The 20,400-nt window shown below is 34.8% G+C and overlaps 1 protein-coding gene across 4 annotated transcripts in view; it reads left to right on the forward strand.

Annotated features, from left to right (window-relative positions):
- LOC582329 (neurogenic locus notch homolog protein 1) overlaps positions 1-20,400 on the forward strand; it is a 48,726-nt gene that overhangs the window by 4,478 nt on the left and 23,848 nt on the right. Inside the window, exons 2-23 of one of the 4 annotated variants that reach the window (XM_030984875.1) lie at positions 2,956-3,069; positions 5,246-5,593; positions 5,959-6,072; positions 6,587-6,697; positions 7,375-7,488; positions 8,015-8,128; positions 8,510-8,623; positions 9,435-9,548; positions 9,751-9,861; positions 10,449-10,562; positions 10,940-11,053; positions 11,509-11,622; positions 12,701-12,814; positions 13,486-13,596; positions 13,926-14,039; positions 14,695-14,808; positions 15,294-15,407; positions 17,063-17,176; positions 17,669-17,782; positions 18,707-18,820; positions 19,370-19,483; positions 20,206-20,319. In XM_030984875.1, the coding sequence (XP_030840735.1) occupies positions 2,956-3,069; positions 5,246-5,593; positions 5,959-6,072; positions 6,587-6,697; positions 7,375-7,488; positions 8,015-8,128; positions 8,510-8,623; positions 9,435-9,548; positions 9,751-9,861; positions 10,449-10,562; positions 10,940-11,053; positions 11,509-11,622; positions 12,701-12,814; positions 13,486-13,596; positions 13,926-14,039; positions 14,695-14,808; positions 15,294-15,407; positions 17,063-17,176; positions 17,669-17,782; positions 18,707-18,820; positions 19,370-19,483; positions 20,206-20,319 (2,733 nt within the window). The remainder of the gene's footprint in view (positions 1-2,955; positions 3,070-5,245; positions 5,594-5,958; positions 6,073-6,586; positions 6,698-7,374; positions 7,489-8,014; positions 8,129-8,509; positions 8,624-9,434; positions 9,549-9,750; positions 9,862-10,448; positions 10,563-10,939; positions 11,054-11,508; positions 11,623-12,700; positions 12,815-13,485; positions 13,597-13,925; positions 14,040-14,694; positions 14,809-15,293; positions 15,408-17,062; positions 17,177-17,668; positions 17,783-18,706; positions 18,821-19,369; positions 19,484-20,205; positions 20,320-20,400) is intronic. The other 3 variants (XM_030984876.1, XM_030984877.1, XM_030984878.1) reach the window with 3 other exon arrangements.

A 20,400-nucleotide genomic window follows, 5' to 3' on the forward strand; every position in this document is an offset into this window, starting at 1 on the left:
AAGGCAAAAAACCCACATCAACAGCAAAACCACGATGTTATGATATATAAAATTCTTTTAAGTTAACCTAAACAAATGCATCCCGCACGCAAGTCACTTTCAAACTCATGTTTGTAGATCTAATTAACCTAAACATCTATTTACATTTACCCTCTGCTATACGTAACTGTCTATTTGTACTTGGTTTAAGTTTGTTATAGACATTCGATTGTGTTTAGTCCTCGGTGACTTTCATTATGTCTTTTCATTTTAGCCACAGTCTTACATGAATACCCCGGCTGTTATAATAACAAGAAAAACCCACTAGATCAATAAGAGAATCAATTAATCATGACATTGAAGTATAGTCTGAATACATCTACTGTAAAAAAGCGATGAGCAGCAACCACGATCAATACTAGGCCTATCTCATTGGGTTCCTGTTTTCAGACCCACTTAGGATTCGTATGTATACATCATTTTAATTGTCTAGATTACTCCCTTCCATTAGACATCACGAATACTGGCAATATTACAGTGAAGGGTGCCATTTAACTTCCCAATAATTGATGAGCAGACAATGGTAGGCACGAATCACCTGTTCGGCCATGGTTGAAAATAGTCAATACCATGTTGGGATGCTCCTTAGCAACGGGCACACGCGTTGCCATGGTAGCTAAAGCATAGAAGCAGTCATGCATGGATTATGGATGGCATGCATTGATTGTTTAGCGTTGTAATGGCTTCGGTCTCTTTTCATATAAAAGCTGCTTATTTGTTCTCGTGAGTCATTGTAAGGCGGCAGAACAAAATATTATGAAGATAGGTCGAGTCCGTGTTAAAACAGAAACCTTTGAAAAAATACATATATTTTATTTGTGTTTAATGCACACGAACGGCAGTCGGTCTGATTTTTTTTTATTTTCAAGGATGGCATCTCTAAATTATTATTATTATTATTATTGAATTATTATTTATTTGTCATTTCAAACATACAATACAAGGTACAATAGAATTACATACTGTAGGATACAACGTATGAAAGAATAAAATTGGCTTCCCCTGCTGCACCTCCCGAAGTTGCCGGGAAGAAAAAAAGGAATGTAAAATTCCTATAACCCGTAAGTCTTTTCTTCCGACTCCAGGAGATGCATCAGGGGATGCCTAAAATATTATACATAATCATAAATAAAACAAAAACAAAAACAACAACTTATTGATGACAATGCATAAACTTAAACTTAAGCTCGATAAATTGCATTATGTTATCTCAGGTGTCACTGGCATGTCTGTTTAAGTGAAGCAAAAAAAGAAATGTAAATAGCAGAAATTGGAATTGAATAATAGTTATTACGTTGAACAGATTTTGGAGAATGGAACTCAACGGTCAGTTTGAGATGTCCGATAGAAACAAATAATGAATATATAGCGAATTCACGTAATTTGAGCACTATCTCCTTCCGTCTCCTCGAAAAAAAAAACAGTGGCCAAATACCAACACAAAAAAATGAAATCGAACGCGTTTCACCATTATTAAGAGCGCGACAAAAAGTACGATTATACTATGATAAAAATAATACAATGGAAATGAAAGAGAACCCAAGATACAATGTACACTGTTGGTCATAATGGTGGAATATTTATTTTTACCCCAGTTTAGGGAAGGATTTTTAAAAATTATTTATTTCTAATAGATCTAAATAATGGCATACATTCTCAGATTTTATTGAATATTAAATTGCGAGTGTTTGTTTTGCGTGACTGCTATATCATATGTGTGCTACTATGCTAATCAGCTAGGGAACCTACGTCCTTAAATCATAATTGACAGTAATGAGGATTAATGCCTCACAAAAGGGCACTAATATAGCTGATCAGCACGATTTTTATCCTGGGGCCTCACAGTAACGAGGCTATTGCTTAGCCCCTGAATCATGACTGTACGCAGTGTTTGCTAGGGTACGCGGCCCCTTCCACAAATCCCCCAAAACGAAGAAAATGCAATAAATTGTCAAAAATTCATTGCATTTTCCCCCGGCCCCCTACAGGAAAAATTCCTCTGTGTGGCCATGCCTTGAACCATAATGCATGGCCCTACAGAGGAATTTTTCCTGTAGGGGGCCGGGGGAAAATGCAATGAATTTTTGACAATTTATTGCATTTTCTTCGTTTTGGGGGATTTGTGGAAGGGGCCGCGTACCCTAGCAAACACTGCGTACAGTCATGATTCAGGGGCTAAGCAGTGGCCTCGTTACTGTGAGGCCCCAGGATAAAAAATCGTATCGATCAGCTATATATAAGTGCCCTTTTGTGAGGCATTAATCCTCATTACTGTCAATTATGACTTAAGGACGTAGGTCCCTTAGCTGATTAGCATAGTAGCACACATATGATTAAGCAGTCACGCAAAACAAACACTCGCAAATTAATATTCAATAAAATCTGAGAATGTATGCCATTATTTAGATCTATTAGAAATAAATAATTTTTAAAAATCCTTCCCTAAACTGGGGTAAAAATAAATATTCCACCATTATGACCAACAGTGTAGTTGTGTTTGTGTTGGATAAAATTGGAGCAATATGTACGCAATATAAATATCAAATATTATTATCATTACAATTTGTAGTATTAGCAGTAATAGTAGTAGTAGTAGTAGTAGTAGTATACTTTTATTGTTATTACTGTTTAATCTCATTAATCATCACCATGATCGTCATTAATATCATTATTATTACGATAATAATAACTATAATTACAATAACAACACAATTTTGATATTTATTATTGTTTTAATAATTATAATTGTTATTATTAATAGTATTATAATCATCGATGTTGATATTTTATTATAATTAATTATTATTTGTTTATAATTAATGTGACTATTATTCTTGTTATTGTTGTTGGAGTTATTAGTAGTAGTACATTTGTATTAATTGGTAAATATGTTCTCTTTTCGTTCGTTTTGTACAGAATGCAACAGCTTTCCATGTAGAAACGGCGCAGCGTGTCAAGAGGGCACTGATCACTATATCTGTATATGTCAGCAGAATTGGATCGGAACAAACTGTGATACATCATTCCCAAGTAAGCACATTTATCCATGAGTAATTTTAAATATGTCGACGACCTCTCGTTAGTACAATGTCGGAAATCTACAGATGTCTCACAATTACAATCAGTACTTAATTCTGTGCAATCTTGGTCTATTGTGAATAATATGTCACTAAATCCCTCGAAGTGTTTTACCCTCCAAGTTAGTTTCATGAAAAATCCACCAGACCCAGAAACTCTTTTTATTAGCAACACCGAGTTGTGTAATAGGCATAGTGCTAAGATTCTTGGAGTGATCATCCAGTCTGATCTAAAATGGAATTTGTATATTGATGAGCTAATGAAAAGATGTAATAGAAAAATGTATATGTTGAGGAAACTCAAGAAATTTAATTTACCTTTAAATGATTTAGTATTAATCTACACAGGTTATATACACGACCAGTATTAGAATATTGCGCCCCTGTGTTTCATAGTGGTCTTACATCTGAACAGAAAAACAGTCTCGAACGAATACAACGGAGGGTTTGCAAAATTATTTTAGGCTCTAATTTTATGTCATATTCACATGCATGTCAAGTATGCAATTTAAGTACACTTGAGGAAAGAAGACTAGTACTGTGTATGAAATTTGCAAAATCTTTAGCAATTCACCCAGCATGCCAGAACTGGCTACCTCCAAAAAAAAAGAAATTATAATATCATTACGTCAGACTCCTATATATCATAATTTTAAATGCAAAACCAATCGCTTCAAAAACAGCCCTTTACCATATTTGATCAATCTAATTAACCATAATTAAATGCTTTTTTAACTACATGTTAAATTTCAAACACAGTACTAGTCTTCTCCTCAGTCGTCTTTAGTCTTAAAATCCAATGTATTCATTTTAAACGAGAGTATAAAACTTTCTTTTGTTATTTTTTAACGTGTAATGTTATTTTGAATGTATTTTTAACAATCTTTTTAACGTGTAAATATTTAAAAATGCAACCTGTCAGTTTATTATGTCAACATGTAAACATGAATAATCCAGCTTCTGCTGCTTTTCATGTAAAATGACAATTATGATGCATGTATTTTGAAATTACATAATAAACCATTATTGAATTGAAGAAAAAAATATATATACATGTATAGGTTTAAACAAATTATGACATTTTGAAAAAAAATCTAGTTTGAGTGAGGATATCTCTTTGATTAATATGATCCTCATTTTATTTTAGTATCAATTGAAAAATTTGTTTAATAGAGAAATGATTCCGTTTTGAATCTTACAAAACGCATCGTCATCGTTCAGAATGTATTCTCTCGTGCGATTAACTTTTGTTTATTTTTGTATATAGTTCAAATTTACGGAAAATATCTCTCTCATTTTGCAATTTTTTAGTACGTTAGCTACCATTTGAAAGCTTGTTAATTTCGCCATCCATATATGTTGTTATGTTTTTGTAATACTTCGAAATAATGTTATCATCCAATGACTTAATTAGTATTGTTAGTGTAAGTTAATAAAAACAATTCATGTAATCTGTGCACAGTACTTTTAATCGTCCAGTTTTTAAGTTTGATGATTAATTCATGTACTAAGTTAATACAATTTGACTAGGTTAAGGATGGGTAGACTGCGTTGGTATGGCCACGTGGTACGGAAAGAGGAAAGTCATTGGCTTCACACAAGACCTGGAAAGAGACACTAGGAAAATAAATGAGAGCATCTAACGCGGCACTAATGTCTTTTGACAAGACATAGATCTACATTTGCCACTCTCAACCCAGGTGTAAAATGGGTACCCGGTAGGATGCGAAATCTAATGTGCTTAGATTAGCAAGTGTTCGCTTGTAAAAATGACGCTTGGTTGGAATGCTCCCCGGGGAGTGGAGAATGTGCATACATTGTGTGCGGGTAATCCTGTATCCGATAACTGGGGTAATTATGAATACTGATGAGGCTACCCTGGGCAAACAAGACATATTATTATTATTATTATTATTATTATTATTATTATTATTATTATTATCCAGCCTTAGACGGATGCTGAAGATCGGAAGGCGTCGAGAATGACCATAACAAGTGAAATGAAACGTCAAACCCTACTGAGCGTGAGAAAAACACACGCTAAGCGATGACGACGGCAGCGATAATGATGATGATGTAGTTGTTTCGATTTTCGATTAAGGTCATCTAAACCTTTTCTCTCCATCTAGATTGGGTCGGATCATGCGGAGGTAGATACTTCTCTCAAGCCGGGATCTTCTCATCTCCTAATTATCCTCTAAACTACGGATCATTGGAGCTATGTATCTATCTCATCCGAATCCCTAACGCCCAGAACATCCAGATCAGACTGACTGAGTTCAAACTCGAAACCAACAAGGATTTCTTAGAGATTGGTGGTGGGGCTGTACCGGCCTACGGTGATGGTCAGGTCCAGTTAACCGGGACCAACCTCTCTCTGCCAATTGTGGAATTGATCGACGACAGACAAGCTTGGATGATCTTCAACAGTGATATCAACAACGAGGAAAAGGGATTTCAAGTTGAATACATCGCAGGTAATAGACAATAACTTCAATATCTTTTGGAAATTCAAGGTCTGTTCTATGGAATTTGCATTGTGAACACGATCGCAACTATTTTAGAACAATGAACTCAAGGGCGATTTAAATACTATGTTATGTACCATATAAATCATGTTCAGATTACATAGTAGGCACTTTTCTATAGGTGAAGCACAAGGCTATTGGAATTGCTTTAGGTTGATATTTTTAAAGTACATGTAGCAGCTTTTGTTTTGTAGTTGATTTCAAATTATGACCATATTTCGTCGTGAAAGTTAATTCTTTTAAAATTATTTCATACAATATAGTCTTTTACCAATCGTCTTTCCTCACGAATGGCTTTTTTGTGTCCTATATAGATCTGGATGCATGTGCTTCGTCTCCGTGTCGGAACTCTGGAGTGTGCGTAGATGGCGTGTTCACATTTGATTGTGTTTGTACAGCTGGCTGGACAGGAACAACCTGTAACACAAGTAAGTTCTGTACAAGTACACGTAGGAAAATTATTATTAATATTCATGAATATGTAATTATGTGCGCACGCGCGGACAATTTTGGGTAAATAGTGGAAAAGAATGAGTGTACCAAACATGGCATTAGCTGAATACACTGTGATGGCTCTATATTAGCAGTAAACGCCAATAGAAAAGAGATTACGTAGCTTGCTTCGACTAAATCGAATATGCTAAAAATCCAAAAATTGCTAAATATTATCAATAACCCTTATATGAATGGAGATTACATACATCTTTAGATTGAATAGCTTGTTATTCCACGCTAAATCGGAGCGGTAAGACTTATATCAATGTACACTTTGACTACTTGTAGCTGAATACCTTTTGGTTCCTTAATATTATCAGTAGCCCTTATAATTATGAGCAGAGATATTTGTTTTGATTAAATTTGATGCTTTGTGGTTCTTTGCTAAATATTAGCAGTAACCCATTCGTTCATGCTTTGGTTAAAACCTTTGTGATTTGTTGCTAGATATTGATGAGTGTAACAGCGATCCCTGTCAGAATGGGATGTGCTCTGACCAGATCAACGGATATATCTGCTCGTGTGACGCTGGTTGGACGGGAACCAATTGTGACACCAGTAAGTAATAAGTGCGGGCTTAGTATGAGCATGGACGTAGAAGGTCCATGGTATAATACATGTTTCTAGGAAATGTTGGTATCCTTGCCCTCAAAAGTCCCGCCCAATATTAATTCGAGGACAGGCAATTACCCAAACCTTTAGGAATGGTTGTCATGGGGATAGTTGTCTTGGGGATATTATACTAGAGGTTAATTGTCTTGGGATTGTTATTCGTCAGGGTAGGTGTCCTCATAGGGTTCAAGTTCTTTATAGGAGATTTCCGGAGGGAATCAGGGATGTTGTTGTTCGAGAGTAGTTTTCCAAAGGGCAGTTTTCAACGGAGTTTTAACGTTTGTAAGTACTGTTATCCGGGATAGTTTTCCCGGATCGATAGTCGATGGGCCAAAAAGCTTTTGTTTCAAATGAAATTTAACATGTGTTAACCAAAACTATCTTGGATGTGTATTAATCTCAGTCTTTACAATATCCAAAGTATGTACGGTAAGTTTTTATAATAACTGTGGCGTTTTTATTGCTACAAACCACCTCAGACTTTTTTTTAGGACGTGACAAAAAGTATTTATTATAAAACTATCTATTTACTACAATAAATATTGCAGTGCAACTATGAGTTTTGAAATGGCCTTTAAATTGATCCAAATTTTCTTACGTGAGTTATCTTTTCTCCTCACCAGATATTGATGAGTGTTCTAGTTTGCCATGCGCTAATGGAGGAGATTGTGTTGATGGAGTTAACGGTTATACATGTGTGTGCCAGCCAGGATACACGAGTGCACATTGTGAGACGGGTAAGTTACATGGAGAAAAAAATAATTCTATATGTCGTATTGTGGTGTCCATGGTGATAATTAACAACTGAAGCTTTTGGGAACATCATGTTTCAGTCTTTTACGAAAAGTATTTTTTAATTCAAAAGAATCCTATCATGTAGGCATCAGAATGAATGAACAGAAATGAACTAAGAAACGAAAAATGGCACTTGTTACGAGAATATTGTGAATATATATAAACGCGTTCAAATCATGTCTTTGGTTCAATTTGGTGTGCTCACATCTTGATACCCTTTTTTCATTGGATTAATCTGTGTGTTCCAAATGTATAATACCGTGTCACACAGTTTGAAAATAGTTTAAACCACAATCGTATTATATTATATGGGAGTGTATGTACACTGTTGGTCATAAATGTGGAATACTTTTGGTGTCGGTCTTGTGTCTGTCTCCTGGTGTGGCCGGGGTTTAAGTCCTAGTGGCCGTTATTGTGATAAAATAAATCGGCTTTTCATTAATCAATTTAATATTTATGATCCTACAGAGATTGATGAGTGCGCCAGTAACCCTTGTGTGAATGGAGCGACTTGTAACGATCAGGTCAACCAGTATTCATGCTCATGTGCTGCTGGATGGACTGGGGAATTCTGTCACCTCAGTAAGTACCATATTGACAACAAAAGCATTCATAATGTAATCATTTATTTCATAATCAAAATAGACAGTGTTACAAAGAGATCATAATTGTACAGACATATATCACAGTACAGCATACTTTAAACCCTTTGTATTAACATAAATACTAGTTTGTGCAGTAGATACTATTACCATTCATTATCGTATTGAGGTTGGAATGTTATCTTATTTTCTACAGTATCAATTATTATCCTATGTGCTTTCTTATCGCAGGTAATTACAAAGGAAAAAAGTGGTCTTTATTGACAGGTAGTCTTTCTCTGCCTGGTCGCTAAAGCAGTTTGACTGTATTTATACTTGGCGACTAATAGCACCGAATTCACTCTAATCATTCTTTTCACAGATATTGATGAATGTGCCAGTAATCCTTGTCGAAACGGAGGTACATGCGGGGACATTGTTAATGGATATAACTGCATATGTGCATCTGGGTTTGAAGGCTCTAATTGCGAAACAGGTAAATATTATCTGACATAAACGAAGGGGCGTTAATGCTTTTTTTAATGTTGCATATCTGCATTTGTATGTACTTTGTTAAATGTTTATCAATATCCATACCCCTTTCATGAATCTAAAATGTATTCATTGTCTTTAGAGTCTGAGTAATTTAATAATACCAACATGGTTTGTATTTTTTAATGAAATCTTAAGATAAAGTACTTTTTTAATTGATGATAATTTTGATGAATCCAATCATGATTATTGCAAAATCTTATACTCTTTAATATATCATAAATTGCTATAAAGCACTCAAGCTTAAATTTGAATCATATGTTTTGTTATTTAGATGGTATGCATTTACAGTTTATGGGAGTAATATCCATTTCTTTGAACACTATTGAACCAATTCCAAGTTAAGTCTTGTAGTAGGTGCGATCATATTTATCGTATTTCATGTCCTGAAACGATAACAGATTCATGCGACAAATATCGATGTTATACATATATTGACTGGTATGGTGTGTAATGTATCGCTCTTTGGGATGCCGAGGGGAGTTATATGTTCCCAAAGGGTTATGTTTTCTCAAAGAGTACAGCGCTGAGGAAAACAATAAGATCAAGGCGGTCCAAATAATGTTATATTGTACACCCAAACCAAGCTAACAGCAAATGTCTGTTTTATTAGATCTTATTATTTTTTATTAGTTCTAGATTCTACTTGGTTTTGATCTACATACATATAATTTAAAAATAATTGAACCAATCACACATTCATACCAATACGAGCTATCTAATAATGGATTATTTAATGTAATGTTATTTTACAGATATCAATGAATGTGCCAGTCAGCCCTGTCTAAACCTAGGTGTTTGCCAGGATGCTGTTAATGGATTCACCTGTGTGTGCAGCTCGGGATGGACAGGAACTATCTGCGATCAAAGTAAGTATCAGTGCTACCAAAGTTACCCTCTTCGATGCATATAGCTTTTAAGAAATCTCCATCAGAATACCAGCAATTACAATATTCATAACTTTAAATACAGATACAAGTTTAGACAAAAGGTTTCAAGTAACAAAAGATCTACCGTATATAATATATTCCTTCGAATTTTATACATTTTCAATGTATTTTTTCTTTACAGATATCAATGAGTGTGCAAGCTCGCCTTGTGTCAACGGTGATTGTGTGGACGGAATCAACCGCTATAGCTGTGACTGTGATTCTGGCTGGCATGGTATTAATTGTGACCTAGGTAAGCCAGTAGAGTCAAATATGTTATTCTTATTCTGGAAGATGTATACCAAGAAAGCGAACTTGCATACTGTTAAGGACCTCATCAGCATCATAATTTATTAAAGTCACCATTTTCCCTCTTACGAGGGGTTAACTGGCGTTCGCGCCATGATGACTCTCCTCTCCCCCACTTCTTCATGACTCGAGCATCCTCCTCATTTAATGGTAAATGGGTACCCGGTAGGAAGAAAGTTCTTGAACGCTTGAGCACCTTTTCAAGGTAGCTCGGATAAAGCCGGAAAACGATATGATTACAGGGCCTTTAGAGACTAACGTGGGTGAACAAGACACATTATTATTATTATTATTATAGTCATTACTAAATTATTTCTGGATTCGCTCCGACTCCTCGATTTTTGACCTCGCGAATTCTAGACCACCTTTCATTTTTCACAGTGAAATGAGTGATGGACGGATTTTATAATCTTGAATATAAATACGTTACTTTTACTGACCATGTATACTTAAAATTTATGACCTTTATGGTTCCAGGGAGGGAACAACAAGTTGTAACTTTCCTATTAATACTTTTTTTTCTTTGTTCAGATTATGATGAATGTGGACAATCGCCATGTTTCAATGGAGGTGGATGTATAAATGGATTAGACATGTTTACATGTGTGTGTACTTCTGGCTGGACCGGTGTCGTCTGTACTGAGGGTAAGTGTACATTATCCCTCCATACCCGGAGATAGATATCGTAAAATTGTCAACTGAAAATGTCAAACTGATCTTCAAATAACAAAGACGATTAAGAATGTCCAAGTTTTACCTAATGGAACAGACACGCATTCCTGAGAGGATGTTTCTAATTAAAGCTGACACATTGTATAGACATCAGCATTCGGGAATTGGCTGGAAAACGTTTAACAACGGTTTTATTAAAAGATGTAAATAATATGGATTGATTCTTTGATGTCTGATGAATATACCTAAGATTATTGCGATGATACGTTGATGAACGAGCTTTTTACTGCATCTGAAAAGACTAATATCTTAGTAATTAATGCGATATTTGTTTCTATTTCTTTCATCAGATGTAAACGAATGCGATAGTAACCCATGTGCCAATGCTATACAGTGTGCCAACGGTCGTAATAGATATACGTGTACGTGTCAGGCTGGATGGACGGGCACAAACTGTGATCAGAGTGAGTATCTTTGAAAATCTGTTCATAACAGGGGTTTTAAGCAATAAGATATTCATTCTTTATCTGAAATGCATCCAAGTAAGACACACGTAAGTGTGATTCAGGAATTCGTAGTGGTTTATTTATTTTTGAAAATGTGAAAGCACAATATAGCAAATTCATGTACACATTGTGACACACGGTTGTTATCATTTAGGTCAAACTAATACGATATAATGTCTCCTTGATCTCTCATTAAATCAAAATCCGTGTTACTTCATATGAACTTATATTATTATAGTTACTTTCGAATTTGACTGTAAATTGAACTATGATGCACACTGACCTAAGGTAGAATCAATTATTTCAACAGAAGACGCAGGGTGAAGAGTCGGTAATGCATATTATGTGGTATCCTTAAATGATTCGTATTGTTGTTGTTGGTTGTATAATTGTTTGTTTTGTTTTGCTTTTAGATATCAACGAATGCATCAGCAACCCATGCCAGAATAGTGGTCTATGTGTTGATGGCGTCAATGGATATACTTGTGATTGTCAGAATGGCTACGAGGGAACACACTGTGAAATAGGTATGAACAACTCACATCTAGCCCATAAAATTCAATGCTTTCTTGATCATTTACTTGTTGAAACGGAGAATCACTCAAGCGTTCATGTAACTAAACTTATTATGTGCGGAAAGATCGTGTAAAATGTGTATTTTGAAAGGATATTGTAGGTAAGATGTTCAATTTTAGTGCAAGAATTGCGCTGCGCTTCCGCAATTAGTTATGTCGGTCGACGGTGAGCGACATACTGTTGTCGTATCGACTTGAAGATATCTGACTTGATGTCTGATACCAACGAATACCCGATGGTGAAATCAGCAAGACGACTTCCGGGATGCAGCAATATCCCTCACTCTTATAAGGTAAGATCTCTTTTCACTTTCAATTGAGAAACTAATGCTGTGCTACTAACTCAAGGGCCAAGACAAGTGGTTTTGAAAGGATTTCAGATTTTGAAAAAACAATACTCAGTCTGATGGGTGCGCTACAGTGAGACAGACAACAGACGGAACATTCATGTAACTGATATGTTATTAAAAATAGAAACTTCTGTATCCATGCACTTTTAAATACAGTACCTGACATCTCTTTGTTGTGATATTAAAATGATATAAAACGTAAAACTAACTAGACCCCGAAGTATGCAAACAGTAACATCGATCTTGCTAAATACAAGCAGATTTAAATATGTTAGCTTCAGCAAACAACAATAAATTGTGTACTTGTCAGATGTTTAAAATCATTAATAATTTAGATTTTGTAGATTTTGATGCATGTGCGGTATTTAAGTTTCCTTTATTCCATTATAATCGTATGCATGAGAACCAATAGCAGTCTACTTACCAGTTATGTTCCTGAATATGTTCCCATGGTTATTTTCCAAATTTCTGATGGTTTTATAATAACGGCAAATTTGCACGTACGAGACCCAAAAGACTTCGGTGATCCACTGGTCTCGTCGACCACTCCATCTGGAATCTGAATAGGTAGAAAGATATGAAATAGGAATAGTAGAATCCCTGTCGCGCCAAGCGTTACTTTTCATTATTGTTTTGTTATTATAATATCTATTTGTCTCTTATCAATCGACTGTTCGCAGAAATAAACGAGTGTCTAAGCCTACCATGTCAGAATTCCGGAGTATGCACTGATCAGATCAACAGTTATATCTGCACCTGTTTGCTTGGATTCCAAGGACCACAATGCCAAAATGGTATACCTTTTATTATTCTTGAATCCAAGATCTTTTAAATCTCTGATGTCATCCTTACCATTTTCACTCTGAACTCTTCCTTTTTGTCATCTGGACATTTTGTATCAGCTTTACTACCTATTTGATTCATTATCTAGAAAGACATCTCATGATATATTTGATGCTAATATATATCTCCTTTAAAGTTATTCGCCACTATGTTGTATATGTACTTATCTACCTATGTATCATTTGGTAAGATACCATACTAGTGTTTTATAAAATTATATAAATATTACAAAGAAAGTTTATCTGTAGATTAATTCATCTAAAGTTTGTTTCCATGTTCTTAATAGAGATACACATTAACAGAGAATTGATGACAGAGAAAGAGAGAGAGAGAGAGAGAGAGAGAGAGGAAGAAGGTAGAGAAAGAAGAGGATGGTGGATAGTGGTGATATAATTTATTGCATAAAATGATATTTGAGTAGCTTATCTTCACAACATTTCGCAGATTATATTACCAACTCCAAATTGACATACTCCTAATAACCTAATAGGATTATGTCATAATTTTATTATTTTCAATTATTCTCGCTTGTTTTCTTTTCAATTGGTCTTCATCATCTAACATGTTTATATCAAAAGTAATGCCTGTGTCGGTAACAATCGTTTTTCCTTCATTCATACAGAGATCGATGAATGTGCGAGTAACCCGTGTTTGTTTGGTGACTGTGTGGACATGATTGCTCGCTTCAGCTGTGTCTGTTTGGGCGGCTATACTGGAGTCACATGCGGAGAAAGTAAGTTACGTGGAATGTTGACTAATGTCTTAGAAACTGTAGATCTCAGTTTGAAAGGTTTATATCTGTCTTTTGCAGTGCTGATTCATATCAATTGAGAAATTTGTCCTTGCTTATTAAAAGTTTTATAAAGTGTTTTCAGCAAATTTGAATTTTCAACCAAAAAATTCCCTGTTGCCAAGCCGTTTTATTCGATATGCCCATTCTAAAACTCTTGGTGCCACCCATGAATTAAATAATTGTCATTAATTGTTTTTTCTTTAAATCGTGATTGTAAAATCTCTTGCTCGTACATGATACCAATAATGTTACTTTGCCTTTCACCACAGATATCAATGAATGTGTTAGCAACCCTTGTGCTAATGGAGGAATCTGTGATGATTTAGTGGCTGCCTATCAGTGCGCATGTACGTCGGGATGGACTGGCGGTAACTGCCAGCAAAGTAAGAGAAAGACATTTTAATTTAAAAGAGCAATTTCTCGGTTTGGGTTTCAAACCATTACAGTAATGATGGTATCCTTTTCTACTGTATTTTTTTTCTTCTCTTATCCTCAAGCGACGTTTTTAATTCCATAATTGAGTAAAGCATATCATAGGCTAAAGATTAAAGTATATTCAACAACTTTTCCAGCTTAGTATTATTTTCTTTGTTAACACATTCATATCTTAAAAATAATCTTAGCAACGACTTGAATTAAAAAAACTGTATATACCCTCCTTGAAAAAACAATGTGTCCCAAACAATAATCACAAAAAAGCTTTATTACATTGTGTTACATCGTTAAAGGTATTCTATTGTCAAAACTTTAAAAGTGATCCCAATCGTTTGTATGGTCACACGGTGTGCAGGTACACTAAATAACCTCAAATATTAAGTTGATATTTGAAAAGGGCTGAGGAGTGACAATACTTTCAAAATGGTAAATTAATACTTGTAACATGCCAGATTCAACCGTTATACTGTTGATCGGTTAACACTTCGTTTTCATAGTGTAGGATATATTTTACATTCATTATGATGTTTGATGCATATTGTCACTTGCAGAGAAATCAAAATTATTGCTAACCCACTTTGTTTTGTTCCATTGTGTTTGTAGATATCAATGAATGTAATAGCTTGCCGTGCCAAAATGGAGGTAACTGCGGAGATTTGGTGAATGGATACATCTGTTCATGTGCTTCAGGCTACACTGGAACACTCTGCGAAACAGGTGACGCCCTTACCCTTAGTTAGGTTCTGCTCCACAAAAGAGTAGAGCCATCTTGGTAATTCTTAAGTTGAGAAGGAAGACGTTTAATGATTCTTTATCTCTCAGTATCTGGGAATGTTTATAGTGAGATTGAGACAGGACATGTCCTCGGTTGTATAGTTATTTTAGTGCCATATCAGAAAAAAACATTGCAAAGAAATGACAAGCCACATTAACCTTTCATCTAGATAGGACCAAGTAGTGTGTAATATATCATCACAGAAAAATGTTCATGAATGATATGTCTTAAAGTGGAATTACGACAACATACTTTTATACCCGCAAGCCTACTGTATAACATACTGTTATAATAAATTACTAGATCAGTTATAATAACAGGAAAATTAGTGATATAAAATTGATTTTATTAAAGTTATCAATTTACTTATTATCAATGATCATTTTTTATGTTCAATTCTTTTATTTTTCTTCTTCTTTTGCAACAGAAACGAACGAGTGTGATTCAACCCCTTGTCAGAATGGTGGACAGTGCACAGATTTGATAAATGCATATTCTTGCTCTTGTACTAGCGGGTATACGGGTACCGTTTGCGAGACAGGTAGAACTCTATTTATTCCCATGCATGCCTCTCGCGAACTATCATAGCAATAAACATATATTGAATTACTTTGCTGGCCATTTCATTGTTTATCTACTGAATCTCTTCCAAATTGTTATTTCATGTTGCTGTTCTCTTGCTGTGCTTCACTTCTTCCATATAAGTAGAACAAGATCGCTGTAGTTATCATGTTTACATATAGCCTAGAATACATATTATGTAAGTAGCAAAATATCATGTAGCTGCACGTTGACATTCCATTAGTCTGATTTCATCGTATAAATCATGCATTTCAATTAGCAAAAGTAGAATGAGTATATTATTTTCCTGTCTCCGTTAAATAAACCAAATACTTTTTTACATTTATTCATTGCTTTGTTCACGCTTCGAAAGTATGCTTTTTATTCTTATCGCACATTTTCCGCACCATGTATGTTTCTTAATGTGATTTGCAGTAGATATGTCGGGCTTATTTTATCTGTTGGTGTGATACGTGGTTTTATTATTGGAGAAGCCTAGGTGTGGTTCAAGAATCAAGGGGATTTCTTCTTGACTGTTTTTACAGAAGTCACTTCACTTTGTTTATTATGGTATGGAGTGTGATATGCAACTATTTGAATAAAATAAATGTGAAAACAAATATCTGCATTTTTCGTCTCTGAATCATTCATTTCCCCAGCTTTCACCAGGCATTTAGTTTCTACTATCAAAGAAATCAGTCTCCTTCATTTCATTTGGTGTGGTATACGGTATGTTGTAGGCACGTTTGTGAGAGATATGAATTTGGAAAAACATATTTTCAAATTTTCGCCTTTGTATTATTCCTTTTCTAATGTTCACCGGGCAGGCATTTAGTTTCTTACGTTAGCATTGACCTTACAATCGTCGTGTCTTTTACGGTGTTATTCAATGCTTGTGGTTTGTTCTGTGTGTGTTATTATATCTGCTGTTGTATGATGCAGTTCAGGTCTTTATTGCTATCATTTAGTTGGCAGGCATGTCGCTTACAAAGTAGAATAGAGCTGTTTTTATCATATTATGTATAAGTATATTCAAGTTTTACATCATTGTTTGCCAACTCATACGAATATGTCGATAGATATAAATTATTTCTAAAAGTGTGTACATAACTATTCAGAGTCCAAGGTGAGTTCGTATTTTTTCTTCAATTTATATGTATCTCATAGTTTATGCGCAATAAACAGCTTCTATATAATATATTTGATACAATATAATTCAAAATTGCTATCCAGTAGCTTTCTATAAAAGATGTCTCACTTTTGTTTATTTCCATTCTCACTTTATTTTGCGCCTTCAGCATACTAGTCATGTGGAGTTGGCGCATTTATTAATATTCTTTTTCGTCATTACTATTATCATTATTACTTTTATCATTTTTGTTATTTTTTTTCATCATTATCATCTTTATAATTATTCATGCTATCACCTATAATCATTATTATCATTATGATCATTATTTTTATTTTTAGTATTAATGTTATCATTATTGTTATCATTATATTTATGATGATTTTTAGTAATGCATAAATGAATTATCACCAAGAGAGATAGCAGGAGATTCGAACCCTTTATCACGTTTACCCGATCCACACTTATGCTAATATTAATGTTCAAACTCTGGTTGATTATGACAGATATTGACGAATGCGGTAGCAGCCCATGTCAGAACAATGGTATGTGTATTGATCAAGTCAATGGATATCTCTGCGGCTGTTTGGATGGATTCACAGGAACACACTGTGAAAGCAGTAAGTTATTATTTACTTAAACATCTCATTCTTTTTATGTCAAATTGGAAGAATATCACTGAAAAGTGTCCTTTGAAATGCCCTTATATTCAGAGTATGTCGAGAATTAGCTGAAATATTCTGCCACATGTGTGTGTGCAATCCCATTTAGACATGTTTATGTGCAGTGCGTGGGATTTTCAGAAAGATTAGGTCAATAATTTCTTTCACTTCAAAGTATACACCAATTCTTGTTTAATGCATGGTCAATCTTTCACGATTACATTTACATTGAAGTTAAGATTGCAATGCTCTCGTAAGAAATCGATAATTTATAGACGAGTACGTTAAAACAATTTTGAAGCAATTTTATATTGGGTTGATCTAAATAACTACTATACTACTATTATTATCATCATCATCAGTATCGCATAACTATCAGTGTCTTTTTCATTATTATCCTAATTATAGTCAAGATTAATTTTCTTCGTTTTCTTTTCCTTGTGCCGCTAGACATCAACGAATGTGCCAGCAACCCTTGTCAGAATGGAGCCACCTGTGTGGATAGAGTAAATGGCTATGAATGTAACTGTGCCAACGGCTGGGTTGGTACACGCTGTGAAACAAGTGAGTAGCATTATGACGTCATTTTACATTTGATGAAAGACCCAATGGCGTAGCTTTAACCAAGCCATTGATGGGGCACTTGCATCAGCTAGGGGCGGTGTCCACTGGGTGTGTTTGTGAAGGGAATGTGAATATACAAAGCTTAGTGATTACGGTTTCTTCCCTCTCCCTTTCTCCCGCTCTCTCTCTCTCTCTCTCTCTCTCTAATCCCCCCCCCCCCATTTATCCGCCTTTGTGGACAAGTGTCTCCAGCAAACTCTCCCCGTAGTTCTTCTCCTTCATCAAGATAATATGCCTCCTTCAATACTGAAGATTCTTGCAGATGTCGTATACAGATTCCTAGTTTACTGGGAAGGCACATGAGGTCAGAGGTCGTTATAGAGACCAAAACTCTTTGTCTTGTAGACCTTCTGTTACGTTCGGTTCCGAGAAAAGGTCTTAAATACGGGTATCAAATTGATGACTTGATTTTAACTCTAAATTTGTTTTGATAATGATCATTATTGTACACAATTCAGTGTTTGAGTGATCTCTTTGCCATGTAATGTAATCTCGCGAGATTAGAGCCATACACGATTTTAGTGTCAAGTTTCCAACATTTCGATGTTGATGATAATGGTTTTGTAAAGTTGATGGAGTTGACTGTTAGCATTAATGACAATCACTTTAAAAGATATGAAATTAAATTGAGAATCAAGATGAATGGAAATCAAAAGAAGACATTGAAAGGACATACAGTACACAACCTACATAGTGGAATGTGAATGTTGAATAACGTTCACAAACAAAACAGTTTCTAATCAACAGGGGTCTACTTTCCTTTCATATGCCTATCTTAATTCTGAATTCTTCTGCAAGATCTTATGGCATGCATTTGGTGTTTCAGTGATACATTGCATTTCTTTTATTGTTCTTTTTCCTCAGACTTCAATGAATGTGCGAGCAATCCTTGTCTCAACGGAGCATCATGTGTGGATGGGTTGAATCAATTCACATGTAATTGCCCACCTGGATGGTCCGGTACAATCTGCGACCGAGGTATTACAACGGCTCTATAGAGTACCGAAGTACTAACTTTATATTAACTCAAAGTTCAGGTTACTGGTTCTAACTAAACAACAGAGCATGTGTTTGAGGTTTATGAAAAATCATTTAAGCAACTGGCTGGAGTAGAGGAAATTGAGTGTGCTGGTGTGATCACCACGCCGTTTTTTAAACAACATTACTTGGAACCAGCAACCATGACAATCTGGCCAGTATGACGTCACACGGTGGTACTTGGTATTGTTTTCGTACCTAAACTTGCCTTTACTACTCCACCATGTAAATTATTTTAAGTTCAATTTTATCAATTCAAAATTATAAATCACGATAGGAATCTTGAAATTGTATGTACAATAAATAATGTTGTTAAACGTATAACATGAATAAAAGACTTTGTTTAAATCGTTATGGTAATCGTTATTAAATTATACATGTATTCTCTTTTTTGTTGCACTTGCACGCAAAATGCAAACGAACATCCATTGGTTTCATTTATATGATAAGATGTTTATGCTAAATTGTCTTCATTATATTTTCTTTCAGATATTGATGAATGCAACAGTTCTCCATGTCAAAATGGTGCCCAGTGTCAAAACTTTGAAAATCGCTATCAGTGTACCTGTGCTCCTGGATGGCAGTCAACTAATTGTGACGTCGGTAAGCAAGCGTTTATGTTTGTAGATTGATATTTCTTTCATTCATTCATTTTTAGAAATACATTTACCAAATTAAAGAATAGATCACAAATGAGGAAAGAGCTCATAGTCGGCAAGAGCCTAATTGGTGCTGCCGTCAAAATTAGGATGATGACGACATGATAGGAAAAAGAAAACAAAAAGAAAGGAAGACAGATATATTGATATAGAGAAGTCAAAGCAAAACGAAATCAAAAAATACAAAGTGAGAGAAAAATCTGATCATAAATTAGGTGAGTCAAGTATTATAATTATTCAATATTAGTGATTTGAACATCCCTTTGAAGCCGCTTAAGGAAGAATTTAATTTATTTTTTAAATCTAAGTCATTCCTTACCTTTCAATTTTATTTCACTATAAATTCACTCAATGTTTGATCAGACGTCTACTGTCAAATGTAAAGTAGATAATTAGCTTTGCAACATTTATACTTTAATAAATGAAACCCCTTTAATAGATTTGCAAAATATGAAACACATTTTCACTTATCATACCTGCAGATAGCGACGGAGCTTCATTGAAAGCAGTTTGGAGTTAGTATAACCTGTTTATTAATGAAGCAATGTTGCATCAGTTCTTAAACAATGTAACATGGTTTACAAAAGATTGTAAAGGAAGCATGTAATGATATATCTGCTGTCACTGACTAAATGTAAAGTTGTAATATTTGTGTTCTTCTTTCAGATCTAAATGAGTGTGCTAGCAACCCCTGTCAGAATGGAGCAGCCTGTAATAACGGACAGAACAGATATACATGTACATGTCTGCCAGGATGGGATGGGCCTAACTGCGAACTAAGTAAATAAATTTCTAATGTCAACACCCACAGTTCTTAAAATGAGGAATTCATCATAAATCTTGTTTCAGGATGGACTTAAA

This window comes from Strongylocentrotus purpuratus, unplaced genomic scaffold (genome assembly GCF_000002235.5).
Source record: "Strongylocentrotus purpuratus isolate Spur 01 unplaced genomic scaffold, Spur_5.0 spur5_scaffold_14, whole genome shotgun sequence".
NCBI lineage: Eukaryota > Metazoa > Echinodermata > Echinoidea > Camarodonta > Strongylocentrotidae > Strongylocentrotus > Strongylocentrotus purpuratus.